At 38.9% G+C, this 18,914-nt stretch overlaps 1 protein-coding gene across 2 annotated transcripts in view; it reads right to left on the bottom strand.

The window, feature by feature from the left end:
• Mcc (MCC regulator of WNT signaling pathway) overlaps window positions 1–18,914 on the bottom strand; it is a 466,079-nt gene that overhangs the window by 314,714 nt on the left and 132,451 nt on the right. For both annotated transcript variants that reach the window (XM_058585985.1, XM_058585986.1), the window contains exon 3: window positions 2,564–2,775. In XM_058585985.1, the coding sequence (XP_058441968.1) occupies window positions 2,564–2,775 (212 nt within the window). The remainder of the gene's footprint in view (window positions 1–2,563; window positions 2,776–18,914) is intronic.

The raw sequence follows: 18,914 nt of genomic DNA, 5'->3' as shown, positions 1-18,914 counted from the left end.
CACTCAGTGAGAAAATAGCACTGTTGCAGGACTTGGGTGTCTCTATTTTCATTAATGATCCAATTCTCATCAGGGATTCTCTTAAGTGAGCACACACAGCTTTATTTATTTCCCTATTCATATCTGGTGCCAATTGTTTGTAAGAGTTATAGTTTATTTTTTCTTTTAACTTATCCAGAGTATTCCAGTGAATAATCATTACCACTGACTGCATGTCATAGCTTTTATATGAATACTGCAAGCACCTGAGCTGCAGGTGCCTGGTTCATGGCTGTCCCTATGGGCAGGTGCTTGACAGTTCAGTAAGTGTTTCTCCAGCTGGCCCTGCAAAGGCCACCTTGGCACCATCCTTGCAGTTTAATAACCAACAGTACACAGAGAAGACATTTGGGTGGGGGACACCCAATCTGGATAAACTGGTTGTGGGAAGCCCAGGGGCTGAGCTGACCTCTGACCAGAAGAGTCAGGAGAACAGAAGTCCACGGAGAAGCTGAGAACCACAGAGTCACACAGAGGTAGGAAACAACAAACCCCCACAGTTTTCAACAGTGAGTTTGCTGCAGAAAACTGGTGGGCCATGAACCCCAAGCCTTTCAAAGCAGGCCACCAGATATTAATATATAACACTGATTTTTAATATATAACACTGTACTGTGGGGGCAATGCGTATGTAGCACGGAGGGAAGTTCAACTTACTGCATGTTAGCTGTAACAGGAATGGCCTATGTCCAATTCCAATGCAGAGAAAGATGGCATATTTACCAATAGTTACCTAGTCTACTGAGCACATGGGAGGTGAGGAGAATAGTTACTATTTTACTCAAACTGCAAGATTGTTTTTGAAGGCGGGCCAAGTGATGAACAATATGTAACTGTGGGTGTGTTGACAGACTCTGGGAAACGGAGTCATGCCCTGGTAGTAATGGCGTGTGTGCTTTTAATATATTTTCTATTTTATAATAGTTTTATATTTACAGAAAAGTTACAAAGATATGACAGAGTGTTCTCATATATCCCAAAACCAGTTTTCCCTATTTATTAGCATCTTACAGTATTATGCTATACTTGTCACAATTAATGAAAGAATTAATGAAAGAATATTACATTGTTTATCAACTAAAGTCTACACTTTATTCAGTTCAGGTTTCCTTAATTACTTTAACCAATGTTCTTTTTTTTTTTTTTTTTTTGGTATTGAGCACTAAACCCAGGGGCACTTTTACCATGGAGCTATATCCCCAGCTCTTTTTAATTTTTTATTTTGAGACAGAATCTCACTAATGTCCTTTTTCTAATCCAGGGTCCCATTTAGGACCCTTTCTTCTTATGCTGCTCTTATATGAACAGTTTCTGTTCTCACACTTTCCTAGCTTTTGATAATCTTAACAGTTTTGAGGAATATTGGTAAGGCATTTTGCAAAATGTCATTTGATTAGGATCTGTCTGTTGTGTTTTAGTCATTGCTGGACTATGTATTATTGTTAGTTCCTTCAAATATCTCACCAAAAACATCTGAATTAGAGAATTTGCCTTACATTTGTTTGTAAACTTCTAGTCTACACCAAAGCAGACCATAATACATATAAATCAAAGTTGTGGAGATGGTTATTCCACCATTCAAACTTCAATTTCAAAAAGCCAGGTAGGTTTTTGACCTTCCCACACTGATTGGACAGCAATCTCAATTTGTAAACTGCATGTCACCTAAAATGGCACAGGCCATCAGCCACCTGCCTTTGTTCCCCAGCTGTGACTTAAAAGAAAGCAATAACTCTTCACCCAAAGGTCACTATAGTAATGACTCATCATCTCAGGATAAAATGGAAGGCTAAGGGGCTGGAGAAGAATTAGCTCAGTGACAAGGTTTGCCCTCAGCACATGTGAGTGTGAGGCTCCAGGTTCTATCACCATTCCCCAGTACCAAAAGAAGAAAGGGGGGGGGGGGGGGAGAGAGAGAAAGAAAGGAAGGAAAAGATTAAAAATGAAATTCTAATTTGTCCCATAGTTTTCAAAATATTTTAAAAGTATAAGCAGAAATAATAATCAAGCTTTCAATTAAATATTTTCTTGTTTTTCAAGTGGGTGAAACCTAAGTTAGGGAACATAAAGATGTGTGTCCTTTTAATCAATGAAGTCTGTTACCATAGAAACAGTCTAGTTATTGAAAAGCTGCTATAGATATTCCAGCAAATAAACCTGTACAAGTTCCAGACTTAATCAAAACACGTTTCAGGAGTCGAGTCTGATCTTTTATTTATTTATTTTATTCTTTGTGGCACTAGGAATTGAACCCAGGACCTCACACATGCTAGGCAAGCGCTCTACTGCTGAGCTATATCCCCAGCCCTTAATTTGGTCTTAATGATGAGATCGAAGTTCCTAAGTCCTTAGGTGCTGGCCACTTTGGAATACTTAGCATTATTGGCAATGCTGGAAATGGTACAATGTTTAGCTTAATGAAAAAGACAATACTCACTATGTCCCCTGAAGCTCAAAATTAAAATATTTGTATTGGAATACAGACAGGCCTAAAGATGTGTTCTATGAACCAAAACACACTCACCGTGTTGGCCAGCTCCAGATAGCTTCCTCCTACAGAGTTGCCCAAATGAGGGGACTGTGTCAACGATTTGTGGAGAGCAGTCTGCTGATGCAAAGAGCTTCTGCCGTACTCGAGCAGCTTCTGTAGGGCCCACTGACTCTGCAAGTCTGGGCTCTGGAGGTCCCTGGCACCAGAATCATATTCCCAGCTCTCCCTGGCTGCTGATAAGGCACCTAGGTCCAGGAGAAGCAGGGAAAATAAAAAGACATTTCCTTCATTAGCCTGTGGGTGGCCAGTAGGCAATGATTTGGAACCTTCTAACTTTTCCATGTGCCAGCATCTCAGAACACATGTGGAGCCCAGGCTGCCTGCTAAGCACTTTCCCTTTCAATTTGACACATGGGGAGCCTGGAGATAAAAGCAATTTTAGGCAAAGCATTCAGAAATAACTACTCAATGAATATGTGCCCCCCAAACAGAAATGCTTAGCAAAAAAAAGACCTGGAAAGCCAAGTAAAAGGAATCCAGAACCAAGCCACATCTGTCTGTGATTTACAGCATTGCTGTGTTGACCTTAGCACCAGCAATTCTTTTTCTTTAGAAGAGGAAGCAAGTGAGAGGACTAAGAAAGCTAAGACACAGCACTTTATCACAACTTTCTAATGTCAGTGTACTCATTCCTAGAGGAAGCTCCAGGAAGCTAGACTGTATTTTCCAGTTAATTATAAATTATAGGTATAAACATACAGCTGAATTCTGGGCAAAAGAAAGTGAACAAAAGTGGTAAGGGTCACTTACAGACCTTGCTCATAAAACCATGGGCAGATTCCCCTTGCCCTTTGCCTTCTAGCCTGGATCAGATCAGAAGGGCACCTTTGGAAGCCATGTGGTACAGATGGTGGAGCCACAGGGTGGAAGGTGCCTGCACCCCTGAATCATCTGCTCATCCCAAGCACTCTGTTTTGATTTTGTGTGATTAGGAAAGAAACTTTATTGTGTTTGAGTCACCATATATTTTTTGTTTGTTGCTTAGAGCAGCTAGTATTACCTTAACAATTACAGCAGATTAGAACCCGATAAAAGTTAGTAATATTTGTGATACACTGGGATAGTACAATGAAAAAGTAGACCTAGAGGAGGATTGTCTAACCTGGAGAGAGTACGAAATAGTCATGCAAGGCTTCCTGGAGGAGAAAGCCCAATGCTTCAGCTGTCACCCTAGCTAGAAGAATTAGATTTGAAAAAATCCTGCTTTCTTTGCTGTTCACTGCTGAACAGAAGTCTCTTGTGGGTACATCTGGAGTTTTTGTTGTTGTTGTTGTTGTTTTGTTTTGTTACTGGGGATTGGACCTAGGGGCACTCTATCACTGAGCCACAATCCCAAACCCTTTTTATTTTTTATTTTGAGGGAGGATCTCGCTAAGTTGCTTAGGGTCTTGCCACGTTGCTGAGGCTGGCTTTGAACTGGTGATCCTCCTCAGTCTCCCAAGTTGCTAGGACTACATGCATGTGCCACTGTGCCCAGCTGCATCTGGAATGTCTTTGGTGGAGCCTGGGTCACATGCATTTGCCTTAGCTACAAGGAAGGTTAGAAAATTTTGTTTTCTGGTTCCTGCTTTGGGGAGGTAGATTCTGTAAGGTGAGTCATTTCCTAAACAGAGGAAGGATGTTCATAAGATCTGGGCAGCCAAAAACAAAACAAAGGTCTACACAGGCTCAGGACTAGGTACTGGGGATATGGCAGTAAGCATGATAAATTGTAGTCCCTGCCCATGGAATTTTCATTCTGGTGGGTCTTTGCTACATGACTTTTAATGACAAAAAAAAAAAGGGCTTCAAAGTGATTCAATTTGTATTATGAAGCAAGAATATACACAGACCACTGTACAATGTACTTGGGTGTAATTACAGCAAAACATGAGTTGTGTACAGTGGGTTCTGATATGAACATCCAATCTCCTGTTATTGGGTACTGATAAATTTAATCAATGTGATTAGGAAAAATATCTTCACATGGTTTTCCATATTGTTCATACTCTACATGTCTTGTCAGTCCAACCCAACACTCTTTCACAGTATGATGTGGCTGGGATCGTATCAAAACAAATGATTCTATCACTACGTTTGCAGTTGCTCGAAGTTCATTTTAATGCAATGGTATTACAAGGGAGGTTGTGGTTTTCTTAAGCTTAGACTGCAAACTGCCTGACTGCTTTTCCAAATACTTGTTGTTATCTGCCTAATAGACTCACGTTCATTGTCATGGCCCCAGCAACATGTGGCAAGAAGACAGAAGTCAGAGTTGAAAAGTGGGTCTCTTACACTGGATTGAATCTCAGGGCTTTTCATCTCACATCACAATCAGACATAATGCTGGACCTTGCTTCTTACATTCAACATAGTATACCCAGCATAGTGCACATGGCCTGTGACATATCAAGTTTTTAATAAACATTTATTGGATTACTGAATTATCCACGGCTATAGTGCCCAAGGGTCTCATTTTGTTAACCTAGAAAAGCAACATGAAAATTACTTTTTAAAAAATGAAAATAAATTGTACATTTTTATACAGACAGGAGCCTCATTTTCGAATAATAAAATGCAATGCTTTGGGGATAAAACAGTCAAAGGAAGCTTCATTTGAAATTTATTATGCCATATTAATAGATCCAAACCCAGTTTCTGGCAGAATCATATAATCAGGTTAGCCAAGCTCCATATTAATCAGCAAGATCAAAGGCCTTCCTATTATTACCATAACAATTTTTGCTGAAGTGATGCTGAAGAGCTCAGATCTTTTGCAAAGGAGTGAGTCAAACATAATGCATTCACATAAATGAGATATGAAGAGGGAAATATGTTTTTTAAAAAATATGGTTGCTTATTCCCATTTCCTTTCTTCATTTTCCCCTTCCTGATACTGGGCGTGCAACCCAGAGCTGCGTGCATGCTAGGCAAGTGCTCTACCATTAAGCCATATCCCCAGCCCTTTTTATTTTATTTTGAGACAGGGTCTCACTAAGTTGCCTAGTCTGACCTCAATCTTGAATCTTCCTGCCTCAGCACAGACAAAAATCTGTGTGTTAAGGAGTTCCCCACTCAAGTAAAAGGGTAGAATTGGTTCTATAACTTTTCTGAAGTTCAAAGTATTTCCTATTTTTTCCATGCAACAGCACTGGGAGGGGGGCTGTGGGAGAGAGAGGGCTTATGAACTCATTCTTTCAAAATCTTACTTTAACTAAATCTGTTCCTCGATAAAATTTATATTAGTGTACTAACATGAATGCTCTGTCATTAATATTCAAGTTACTCTCCATCAGAAGAAACTCTGTAAATACACCATTAGGTTACAATTCCCCAAGTTCTGCCTGATATATATATATATATATATATATTTAATGAGAACTGTAAATGAAATAAATATTGGGTGAGATTTAAATATGATTTGGGTTTTGTTTGATATCTGCATATCAGGTGAATGGTCTCATGAAATGTCTTATAACTCATCTCTTCATTTAAAAATTTGTTCATTAGTCTGGTGTGGTGGTACACACCTATAATTCTAGCAACTCAGGAAGCTGGGGTAGGAGGATGGCAAGTTCAAAGCCAGCCTCAGCAACTTAACCTGGTACTGTCACAAAATAAAATAAAAACGGCTGGGATATAGCGTAATGGGAGAGTACCCCTGGTTCAATCCCTAGTATAAAACAAACAACGCCAAACCAAAATAAAAGCCTGTTAGCCCCCAGGAAAAGCCTGTGTTCTAGCTGTTTTGATGCTCTAATTGCTAGTCCCCACCTTCTTTGTCTGGCTCAGTTCTCAGAATTCCTGAGTCCACAAACAAATGACAAAATTGTTGTTGGGAGGCTCCCAGCACTCTGTTCACTGTCATTCCTGAAGCAGGAGGGCTTGGGGTCACCACTATGGGTGCTGGCTTTAGGCTCTCATAGCATAAGTCCCAGCTGTGGCCTTAGCAACTGTGTGATCTTGGACAAGTCGTGATGAGAAGGGTAACAGAGTTTACTACAAAGGATAGTTGTGGAAAATGAAAATAAATAAAGATTACAAAGTTGAAACATCTATGTATGTAGTCACTCAATACTTCTCTGAGTGAAGATCTTTCTTTTTTTTTTTTTAGGCTTACAAAAATACATTGCCTAATAATACCAAACATAAGGAGCCCTACAGTTATTCGTAAGCATTTAAACCGGTATAGGATGGATAACTTGTTAAAGGCTCCTTAAATATTCTCTCTGGCCTAGAGAGTGAATCCTGGGATTCTAACACTGGTCAGTCTACAAATGGTTAGGGTCACTGTAGCTGTCTATACTGCACACTTAGCAAAATGCATGAGTCACTTTAGCCACCGTCTTTCTCTCTTCCCCTTCCACCCTTCCTCTCCCTCCCTCCCCACCCCCTCTCTCTCCTTCTTATGAAGATACCACTTGACATAGCCATATACATAGAACTATTTTATACAAAAACTAATGAAGACAAGTAGAGAATTCTTTGGTCATTTTTCCCCTTAGGAATGGTATAAAGAAAACTAATGATGGTCACTATTAGGCACTAATTCCTTTGTAAGCATGCCATTATTCCTTTGTCCACTGGGAGTTACTATCTGAAGTTTGAGTATAATCATGTTAGTCAGAACAAGTTAGATTATGCTGCACTAACAAAAAGGCCCTACTTACCACTCCACCCCAAAGTTGAATGATTTGGGGGAAAAAAAAGAGCTATTTCCCTTGCATATTACCATCTACCATCTGAAAGTCAGCAGGGTCTCTGCTCACAGTAGTCCCTCTGGGCCATTTGTTGTTCTCCAGGAGGAAGAGAATGTTCTGGAGGGTATTTTACTAGCAAATGAAATGTTCTTGCCTGGAAGTGGCTCACATGGTTCACAGCTTACTGGCCAGCTACAGTCACATGGACCAAATCAACTCTGAGGGGATGCAGGTCATGCAATCTTACCACATCTCCAGAACTGGGAGAATGGGAAATATTTGGTGAATGTAAGGATGATGTGTCAAGAGTTTAATATTGGTTAAACTTCCATGATAACATCTGAAGTTTCTGTCTTTTTTATTTTTGCAATGCTGGGGATTGAACCCAGAGCTTCTTACATTCTAGGCAAGCACTCCACTGCTGAGGTGCCCACCTTGCCTCTCTTTTCTTTTTCAAAAAACTATTGTATTATGACCAACCATCTGCCCTGTATATTATTACTGCTCAGTATCCAGAATTAATCGTTAGACATTATCCTTGGCTTGTTAAAACTAGAATGTGGCAATAGCATGTTGTACATTCATAGAAAAATACTTAGGAAAAAAAAAGAATCATCTTTTCTATCTGACTATAATATTCTTATCGAGAAATTCTCTATATGTGTACATACACACATAAAGAAGGATATACTGTATGTTTCAGTGAGATTTACTACAATGAAATATCTGAGACAGCTAACTTATAAAGAGAAAGGGTTAATTTGCTTATAGTTTAGGAGGTTCACAGGCACAGTGCTTGCATTGGCTTAGTTCTGTTAAGGGTCTTCTCTCTTGGCTGTAATGCATCATGGTGGAGATGTGCAAATGTATTAGCACTTTCATTGAGAGAGAGAGAGAGAGAGAGAGAGAGAGGTCCTACATCCCCTCCAAGGGCATGCCCTCATTGGCCCATGATCCTCTCTCTAGCCACATTTCTCAAAGGTTCAACCACCTTCAAATACTGCCACCTTGTGGATGAAGTTTTCAAATACCAGGGACCCTTGGTGGATACTCTTTTGTTTACCCACTTGGTGGATATTGAAACCATAGAACTATGTTAGAAAAACAGTAAAAGTGTAAGAAAAAAATGCTTATTTGAATTTTGCCTGTATTTTGACAACCAAAATAACTAGATAAGAGACATGCTAAAAGGGGAATAACTGGGGAATAAAGTTGACCAAATTATGCTAGGTGCATATATGAATATATCACAGTGCATTCCAATTTTATACATATAAAACAAATACATATGCCCAGTTAAAAAAATAAATAATAGAAGGAAGACAAATAGATTAAAGGAAGGAGATCTGGCAGGAAGGAGGAAAGGGAAGGGATCAGTATTATAAATTGAAATGGAGAAAACTATATTATATGCATTTATGAATATATGTCAAAACGAGCCTATTATGAATAAATGCAGTGCTTTAGAGAGGGAGGGAGGAGAGAGAGAGATACACACTGACCAACTTCATCTTAGTTAAACCATCAGAGAAAGACTAGGCAGGTTGATCAAAGAAAGTACAACAGAAATGCACCAAGGGGAACCCTTTATCACAGGCCAGAGGAGCCTCCTTTAGGTTTGGGAATTTTCCATCTATCACCATCATGTCTATTATATTTTAAACTGAAATTTAACCTCTCTCCTATCTTGATATTTCATATGTTATCTCCTACAGAGCTAAAAACAACTTGTCTAGCAGAGAAATAATAGATAGGCAGTGCTCACTTGTGCTGGTATTATCTTCTTTTCCAATTTTTTAAAAGGCTCCCTAAGGAGGAGATAACCACTCTATTTTATATATATATATTATATATATATATATATATATATATATATATATATATATATATATATATATTATATATAATATATATATATAGTCTGCTCAGGTTGCTCTAACAAAATACTATGCAGAGCCTGGGTGAGTTGAGTAAGCTTCATGGTATCTCTTCTTGTGGGGGCACTCATCCCATGATGAAGGCCCTACACTCATGACCTCATCTAACTCTAATTATCTTCCAAAGGTCCCCTCTCCAAATATTATCACGCTGGGGTTAAGGCTTCAGCAAAAAAAATTGGAGAGGACACAAATATTTGGTCTCCAACAACCATTGAGCAGTTGCTTTCTAGGCCAGTAAGGAAACTGAGCACATGGTGTCCCCATAAGTCTGAAAGTCCAAAGTACTCCCTGGGCCCTGAGGTCTCTGTGTGCACAAAAGGAAAGGAAGCCATTATATCCGCTATTGCAACTCCTTCAGGGCTCTCTAAAGTTAGAGGTGAGGTATATTCTTTAAAAAAACGACAACTGGAAAATGTAATTGTTAGTGTTAGAAGGTAGCAGAGCACAAATTCTAAATATTCTACTTATTTAAAAAAAGCATGAGGCTGGGCATGGTGGCGCACACCTGTAACCTAGCAACTGGGGAGGCCCAAGCAGGAGGATCCCAAGTTCAAAGCCAGCCTCAGCAATTTAGTGAGGCCCTAAGCAACTTAGCAAGACCCTGTCTCAAAATAAAAAATAAAAAAAAGCTGGGGATGCAGCTCCATGGTTTCCGAGTGCCCATAGTTTGAATCCATGGTTTAAAAAAAAAATAGCATGGGGCTAGGGACATAGCTCACTGGTAGAGCACATGCTTAGGACCCTCCTGGTGGCGGGGGCAAGAAAAGAAAAACAAGTAGCAATTGACATGTTTATAAAACAGATCACTGAGAAAACCCTGTTGTCAGAGAGAAGGCTGGAACAGAAAACCTGCCAAACACTGAGATCCTTGCCCTGCTTGGTACTTGGCAGCAATAGGCTAGTACTTTAATCTCATCTTCAAAGTGCCACCCAGGTTGGGCTCCAAGGCCTGCAATTACTGTGCTTATTCACCAAAGGCATGATGCTACCTTCCCAGCAGGCTTCCTAGAGAACAAAGTGAGCCAAAGCCTTTGGAATACCTAACATGCACCTTAAAGACAATTGTGACAGCTAACATCTATTCAAGGGCCACTACACTAGGGGCTGAACACCATTATTAAGCATTTTACATATATTATCTTATTTGGTTCTATCAATAACTTATGAATAGCTACATTTGTTTTTCTTAGTTTTAAAAGAGGACATTTTATCTCTTTCATCTTAACGTTGTATACATTGCTCTTTTGTATAGAATAATAGTTAAGAGTTGGGGTTTTGTATCACATTGTTGGGGTCAAATCAAAGTCACCATGACCAGTTATGTGCCCTCCAGAAAAGTATTTAATCTAACTCTCAGTCTCTTCATCTTTAAAGTGGGGATAATAACATGTACTTTATAGGTCTGCTGTGAAATTTGAGTAAAATAAAAATATATAGAACACTTAAGAATCCCTTCATGAGGCAAACTGATAACAAACGTAGCCATAATGTGGTCACATATATTTGGAATCCATTTGAGATAACAGAGAGCAAATATATGGGGGAACTGTACACTCTGACTTTCTGAAAGGTACATGTTATGGTTTTGTTGTTGTTGTTGTTTTTGGCACCAAGATTGAACCCAGGGGCACTTAACCACTGAGCTACATACCCAGCCCTTTTAATTTATTATTTAAGACAGGGCCTTGTTAAATTGTTGAGGCTGGTCTTGAATTTACAATCCTCCTGCATCAGCTTCTGGAGTCACTGGGAATACAATCCCAGCACCACCATGCCTGCCTTGGTTACTAATTCTTTTTTTTTAAAGTTTTTAAAAAAATAAATGTTATGTTTTATAATTTTGTTTTATATATATATATATATATATATATATATATATACATATATATATATATTAGTATTTTTGGTGTAGATGGACACAACACAATGCATTTTATTTTTATGTGGTGCTGAGAATCAAACCCGGGTCCCGCCTGTACTAGGTGAGCGCTCTACTGCTAAGCCACAATCCCTGCTCCTGTTTTAGATTTTTTATGTGGTGCTGAGTATGGAACCCAGAGCCTCGAACATGCTAGGCAAGTGCTCTACTACTGAGCCACAACCCCAGCCCCTTGGTTACTAATTCTTAAAAAAAACAAAAACAAAAACAAAAACTTTTGGTGTGTATCCAGTGCCTAAAAATCCATACAATAGTAAATACTGGCATTATTGTAAAGACAATGAAAATAACCAATTATGTAAGAATTTCTCCTGAGTATGGAATATTCCATTAATAGGTCAGTAAGTTTTGAGGATTGATGGTCCTTGCTTTCCTCTACCACTGGGCCCACTCCTATCTGGAGAAAACGACCACCTTCCCAAAGCTTGAGGCCAGCGCTCAGAGGAAATGTGCCTGGCCCAGAGGCTGCTTAGAAGCAGAGGAGTCATTCTTTTTATTTATCCAGAAGATTGGTGTTCTGGCCACATCATCTGCCCCTGTTGACTGCCTCCAGTTCCTTTCTTTCCATCCTTCATTAGAATTCTGGGGCCTCTACCACCACACAGGACTTATAAGGGCTTACATTAACAGTATCTTACGATATCATCTACATTTTTGTGCACTGTGTAGAGAATGTTCCCTAGTTTACTATCCTCAGAGGCAAGAGCAAACTCTCCTTTCAAAACACCAGAAGCAGCTACCTTTCTGCACTCGGAACTCCCACACCAACAGAAAGAAGCATATGAGAACTTGAATAGATTGGTTGCCAGGTGTCAGCCTTCCCTGTTAGCAGCACGTTTACTATTCCTCGATAACATTGATACCAACAGAAGCAGCAGTGAATTGTTTCATCCACAACAGAATCACCATAGGAGTCTTTAGTCATTTGTTAATGTCAATGTTTGGTACCAAAGCCAGGAGCCCGATTCCCACGAGGGCCACAGGCCTCCTTGGCCACAAATTACATTGCAAACTCAGGCCAGTTGTTTCTGTGCCTGTGGTCACAAGGAGCATGGGGCAGGGAAGGAGAGATAAATACAGCCTATCTAACCTTCTCCTGGGAGAAAGCAAAAAACAAAGCAATTTAAAATCACATGATCCACTAAGGGGAGGTAAATAACATTACCTCTCAGGTGATGAAAATCAGGTCTTTGCCCTTTGGCTGCTTTCAGTAAGTGAGCTTATTAGTGTCCTTTTTGGAATATATATATAGATATTTCATATGCATCCTATCTAGAGACCATGTCCTGAATTTCAAAGTAACATTGGAAATAGAGTGGAAGATGTATTTTAAAATGCAATTCTCTCTCCCCATCCCACCCCCCCACCCCAAGACTGTTAATAGGTGACAAGAAAGAAATGAGGAAGTGCATTTTTTGTACTGAAGTGTGTTTATCACAGCAGCACCATTGGTGGGTATTTTTTAATGTCCTGCTGTGCACAAGCAAGTTCAACAAACCTTGATGTGCTGCAGCCCAGGCTTGAGAATGCTTAATGGGAGATATTTTAGAGAGAACTAAAGGAGCAGCTGGAATAAACAGACTTTCAAATTCTCCTCCAGCTACAGCTCCTATTGTTCTCTTCTTCACCAAATTTAATATAATAGGCAAAGTGTCTGCCCTTTGGCAGTTAATAATTCAGTTATGAAAGCACAGCTGAGACAAGCATCTTGAACCTTTTTAAAAAAACAATTAAAAATAATATTTGGTCGCTTACTCTCTGGGCTAGTCTAAACTAGATATATGGAGGAGATAAGCAAGGGGTGTTGATTCAGGCTAAAGAATTCAAAGGAGAGTTTAGGGAAAAAGTGTTAGAGAAAAGAGGCTTAAGCACAAATAAGTGTTAATTAAGTTTTTGTTGAACTCAACAGAAGGTTTGGTCACTAAGTCCCTTGAGACTGCCTTGGGAGTGGGGGATAACATCCATGGTCTGCATGCATTTAAGATTTTTGTTTTGTTTTGTCTCTCGTGGTTAAAAAGCAGGCAGTGTATTTTAGATCAATTAATCTTTCTCTTCTAAGGCATATTAATGAGCTATGAACTCATTAAACTGATGGCCTTCAGACTGAGAATGGGGTACTTACACTTGGCTAAAAAAACAGCCTAATCCAAATGGAAAATGCCAGGGAGGAAAATACACAAACAGGAGTCTGAAAAATAATTCTGATTCCTGCTACTTAGCAAAATAGAAATTTGTTATTCTTTACTTCCCCACAGTAGGTGTTTTTTTTTTTCATTTAAGTTTTCTTAATTTGGTGGATCACATTGATTTTCTTTTTAAAAATGTTTTAATTAGTGCATTATAGTTACTCATAACATTGGGGTTGATTTAGACTTAGTCATACAAGCATGGAATATAATTTGCTCCACTTCGGTCCCCAGTACTCCCCCTGCCCCTAGAGGTCCCCTTTCTCTACTGCTTTTCCTTGTGTTTAAATTGGTACTTTTTTTTTAAATTTTTTATTGTTGGTTGTTCAAAACATTACAAATTTCTTGACATATCATATTCCACACTTTGATTCAAGTGGGTTATGAACTCCCACCTTCACCCCATACACAGATTGCAGAATCACATCAGTTACACATCCATTGATTTACATATTGCCATACTAGTGTCTGTTTTGCTCCACTGCCTTTCCCATCCTCCACCATCCCCCCTCCCCACCTCTCCCCTCCCCTCCCCTCCTCTCTCTCTACCCCCTCCACTGTATAACCCTGAGGGTCTCCTTCCATTTCCAAGCAATTTCCCTTCTCTCTCCCTTTCCCTCCCACCTCTCATCCCTGTTAAATGTTAATCTTCTTCTCATGCTCTTCATACCTACTCTGTTCTTAGTTACTCTCCTTATATCAAAGGAGACATTTGGCATTTGTTCTTTAGGGATTGGCTAGCTTCACTTAGCATAATCTGCTCTAATGCCATCCATTTCCCTGCAAATTCTATGATTTTGTCATTTTTTAATGCAGAGTAATACTCCATTGTGTATAAATGCCACAATTTTTTTATCCATTCGTCTATTGAAGGGCATCTAGGTTGGTTCCACAGTCTTGCTATTGTGAATTGTGCTGCTATGAACATCGATGTAGCAGTGTCCCTGTAGCATGCTCTTTTTAGGTCTTTAGGGAATAGACCAAGAAGGGGAATAGCTGAGTCAAATGGTGGCTCCATTCCCAGCTTTCCAAGAAATCTCCATACTGCTTTCCAAATTGGCTGCACCAATCTGCAGTCCCACCAGCAATGTACAAGTGTACCCTTTTCCCCACATCCTCGCCAGCACTTGTTGTTGTTTGACTTCATAATGGCTGCCAATCTTACTGGAGTGAGATGGTATCTTAGGGTGGTTTTGATTTGCATTTCTCTGACTGCTAGAGATGGTGAGCATTTTTTCATGTACTTGTTGATTGACTGTATGTCCTCTTCTGAGAAGTGTCTGTTCAGGTCCTTGGCCCATTTGTTTTTTTTTTTTTTTTTAAATTTTTTTATTGGTTGTTCAAAACATTATAAAGCTCTTGACATATCATATTTCATACATTAGATTCAAGCTGGTTATGAACTCCCAATTTTACCCCAAATACAGATTGCAGAATCACATCGGTTACACATCCACATTTTTACATAACGCCCTATTAGTAACTGTTGTATTCTGCTACCTTTCCTATCCTCTACCATCCCCCCTCCCTCCCCTCCCATCTTCTCTCTCTACCCCATCCACTGTAATTCATATCTCTCCTTGTTTATTTTCCCATTCCCCTCACAACCTCTTATATGTAATTTTGTGTAACAATGAGGGTCTCCCTCCATTACCATGCAATTTCCCTTTTCTCTCCCTTTCCATCCCACCTCATGTATCTGTTTAATGTTAATCTTTTCTTCCTGCTCTTCCTCCATGCTCTGTTTTTAGTTGCTCTCATTATATCAAAGAAGACATTTGGTATTTGTTTTTTAGGGATTGGCTAGCTTCACTAAGCATAATCTGCTCTAGTGCCATCCATTTCCCTGCAAATTCTATGATTTTGTCATTTTTTAGTGCTGCGTAATACTCCATGGTGTATAAATGCCACATTTTTTTTATCCATTCATCTATTGAAGGGCATCTGGGTTGGTTCCACAGTCTAGCAATTGTGAATTGTGCTGCTATGAACATCGATGTAGCAGTATCCCTGTAGTACGCTCTTTTAAGGTCTTCAGGGAAAAGTCCAAGAAGGGCAATAGCTGGGTCAAATGGTGGTTCCATTCCCAGCTTTCCCAGGAGTCTCCATACTGTTTTCCAGATTGGCCACACCAGTTTGCAGTCCCACCAGCAATGTACAAGAGTACCCTTTTCCCCACATCCTCTCCAGCACTTGTTGTTGTTTGACTTCATAATGGCTGCCAATCTTACTGGAGTGAGATGGTATCTTAGGGTGGTTTTGATTTGCATTTCTCTGACAGCTAGAGATGGTGAGCATTTTTTCATGTACTTGTTGATTGACTGTATGTCCTCCTCTGAGAAGTGTCTGTTCAGGTCCTTGGCCCATTTGTTGATTGGGTTGTTTGTTCTCTTATTGTCTAATTTTTTGAGTTCTTTGTATACTCTGGATATTAGGGCTCTATCTGAAGTGTGAGGAGTAAAGATTTGTTCCCAGGGTGTAGGCTCCCTATTTACCTCTCTTATTGTTTCTTTTGCTGAGAAAAAACTTTTTAGTTTGAGTAAGTCCCATTTGTTGATTCTAGTTATTAACTTTTGTGCTATGGGTGTCCTATTGAGGAATTTGGAGCCCGACCCCACAGTATGTAGATCGTAGCCAACTTTTTCTTCTATCAGACGGCGTGTCTCTGATTTGATATCAAGCTCCTTGATCCATTTTGAATTAACTTTTGTGCATGGTGAGAGAAAGGGATTCAGTTTCATTTTGTTGCAAATGGATTTCCAGTTTTCCCAGCACCATTTGTTGAAGATGCTATCCTTCCTCCATTGCATGCTTTTAGCCCCTTTATCAAATATAAGATAGTTGTAGTTTTGTGGATTGGTTTCTGTGTCCTCTATTCTGTACCATTGGTCCACCCGCCTGTTTTGGTACCAGTACCATGCTGTTTTTGTTACTATTGCTCTGTAGTCTAGTTTGAAGTCTGGTATCGCTATACCGCCTGATTCACACTTCCTGCTTAGCATTGTTTTTGCTATTCTGGGTCTTTTATTTTTCCATATGAATTTCATGATTGCTTTCTCTATTTCTACAAGAAATGCCGTTGGGATTTTGATTGGCATTGCATTAAACCTATAGAGAACTTTTGGTAATATCGCCATTTTGATGATGTTAGTTCTGCCTATCCATGAACAGGGTATATTTTTCCATCTTCTAAGATCTTCTTCTATTTCTCTCTTTAGGGTTCTGTAGTTTTCATTGTATAAGTCTTTCACTTCTTTTGTTAGGTTGATTCCCAAGTATTTTATTTTTTTTGAAGATATTGTGAATGGAGTGGTTGTCCTCATTTCCATTTCAGAGGATTTGTCGCTGATATACAGGAATGCCTTTGATTTATGCGTGTTGATTTTATATCCTGCCACTTTGCTGAATTCATTTATTAGCTCTAATAGTTTCTTTGTAGAGCCTTTTGGGTCTGCTAGGTATAGAATCATATCATCTGCAAATAGTGATAATTTAAGTTCTTCTTTTCCTATTTTGATGCCTTTAATTTCTTTCGTCTGTCTAATTGCTCTGGCCAGTGTTTCGAGAACTATGTTGAACAGAAGTGGAGAGAGAGGGCATCCCTGTCTTGTTCCAGATTTTAGAGGGAATGCCTTCAGTTTTTCTCCATTCAGAATGATGCTAGCCTGAGGCTTAGCATAGATTGCTTTTACAATATTGAGGCATGTTCCTGTTATCCCTAGTTTTTCTAGAGTTTTGAACATAAAGGGATGCTGTACTTTGTCGAATGCTTTTTCCGCATCTATCGAGATGATCATATGGTTCTTATTTTTAAGTCTATTGATGTGGTGAATAACATTTATTGATTTCCGTATAGTGAACCAACCTTGCATCCCAGGGATGAATCCTACTTGATCATGGTGCACAATTTTTTTGATATGTTTTTGTATCCGATTTGCCAGAATTTTATTGAGGATTTTTGCATCTAGGTTCATTAGAGATATTGGTCTGTAGTTTTCTTTCTTTGAAGCGTCTTTGTCTGGTTTAGGTATCAGGGTGATGTTGGCTCATAGAATGAATTTGGAAGTTCTCCCTCTTTTTCTATTTCCTGGAGTAGCTTGAAAAGTATTGGTATTAGTTCTTCTATAAAGGTTTTGTAAAACTCTGCTGTATACCCATCTGGTCCTGGGCTTTTCTTAGTTGGTAGTCTTTTTATGGTTTCTTCTATTTCCTCAATTGATATTGGTCTGTTTAGGTTGTCTATATCCTCCTGACTCAATCTGGGCAGATCATATGACTTAAGAAATTTATCTATGCCTTCACTATCTTCTAACTTATTGGAGTATAAGGATTCAAAATAGTTTTTGATTATCTTCTGTATTTCTGAAGTGTCTGTTGTGATATTGCCTTTTTCATCCCGAATGCTAGTAATTTGAGTTCTCTCTCTTCTTCTCTTCGCTAGCATGGCTAAGGGTCTGTCGATTTTGTTTATTTTTTCAAAGAACCAACTTTTAGTTTTGTCAATTTTTTCAATTGTTTCTTTTGTTTCGATTTCATTAATTTCAGCTCTGATTTTAATTATTTCTTGCCTTCTACTTCTTTTGCTGTTGTTTTGGTCTTCTTTTTCAAGGATTTTGAGATGAAGTGTGAGATCATTTATTTGTTGGTTTTTTTCTTTTTTTAAGGAATGAACTCCAAGCAATGAATTTTCCTCTTAGAACTGCTTTAAATGTGTCCCATAGATTCCGATATGTTGTGTCTGTGTTTTCATTTATCTCTAAGAACTTTTTAATTTCCTCCTTGATGTCTTCTATAACCCATTGATCATTCAGTAACCTATTGTTCATTCTCCAAGTGATGTATGCTTTTTCCTTCCTTCTTTTATCGTTGATTTTCAATTTCATTCCATTATGATCAGATAAGATGCATGGTATTATCTCTACTCCTTTATATTGTCTAAGAGTTGCCCTGTGACATAATATATGATCTATTTTTGAGAAGGATCCATGTGCTGCTGAGAAAAAAGTGTAACTGCTTGATGTTGGGTGGTATATTCTATATATGTCAATTAAGTCTAGATTATTAATTGTGTTATTGAGTTCTATAGTTTCCTTATTCAACTTTTGTTTGGAAGATCTGTCCAGTGGTGAGAGAGGTGTGTTGAAGTCTCCCATGATTATGGTATGGTGGTCTATTAGACTCTTGAACTTGAGAAGAGTTTGTTTGACGAACATAGCTGCACCATTGTTTGGGGCATAAATATTTATGATTGTTATGTCTTGTTGGTGTATGGTTCCCTTAAGCAGTATGTAGTGTCCCTCTTTATCCCTTTTGATTAACTTTGGCTTGAAATCTATTTTATTTGATATGAGTATGGACACTCCTGCTTGTTTCCGAAGTCCATATGAGTGATATGATTTTTCCCAACCTTTCACCTTCAGCCTATGTATGTCTTTTCCTATCAAATGCGTCTCCTGTAGGCAGCATATTGTTGGGTCTTGTTTTGTGATCCATTCTACTAGCCTGTGTCTCTTAATTGGTGAGTTTAAGCCATTAACATTTAGGGTTATTATTGAGATATGGGTTGTTCTTCCAGCCATA

The sequence above is a fragment of the Marmota monax genome, unplaced genomic scaffold, assembly GCF_021218885.2.
Source record: "Marmota monax isolate L192 unplaced genomic scaffold, Marmota_monax_Labrador192_F-V1.1 WCK01_AAM20220418_F8-fsc00097, whole genome shotgun sequence".
In the NCBI taxonomy this organism is placed as follows: Eukaryota; Metazoa; Chordata; class Mammalia; order Rodentia; family Sciuridae; genus Marmota; species Marmota monax.
The sequence above is the reverse complement of the archived record's forward strand: the minus strand, read 5'-3'. Positions and strand labels throughout refer to the sequence as shown.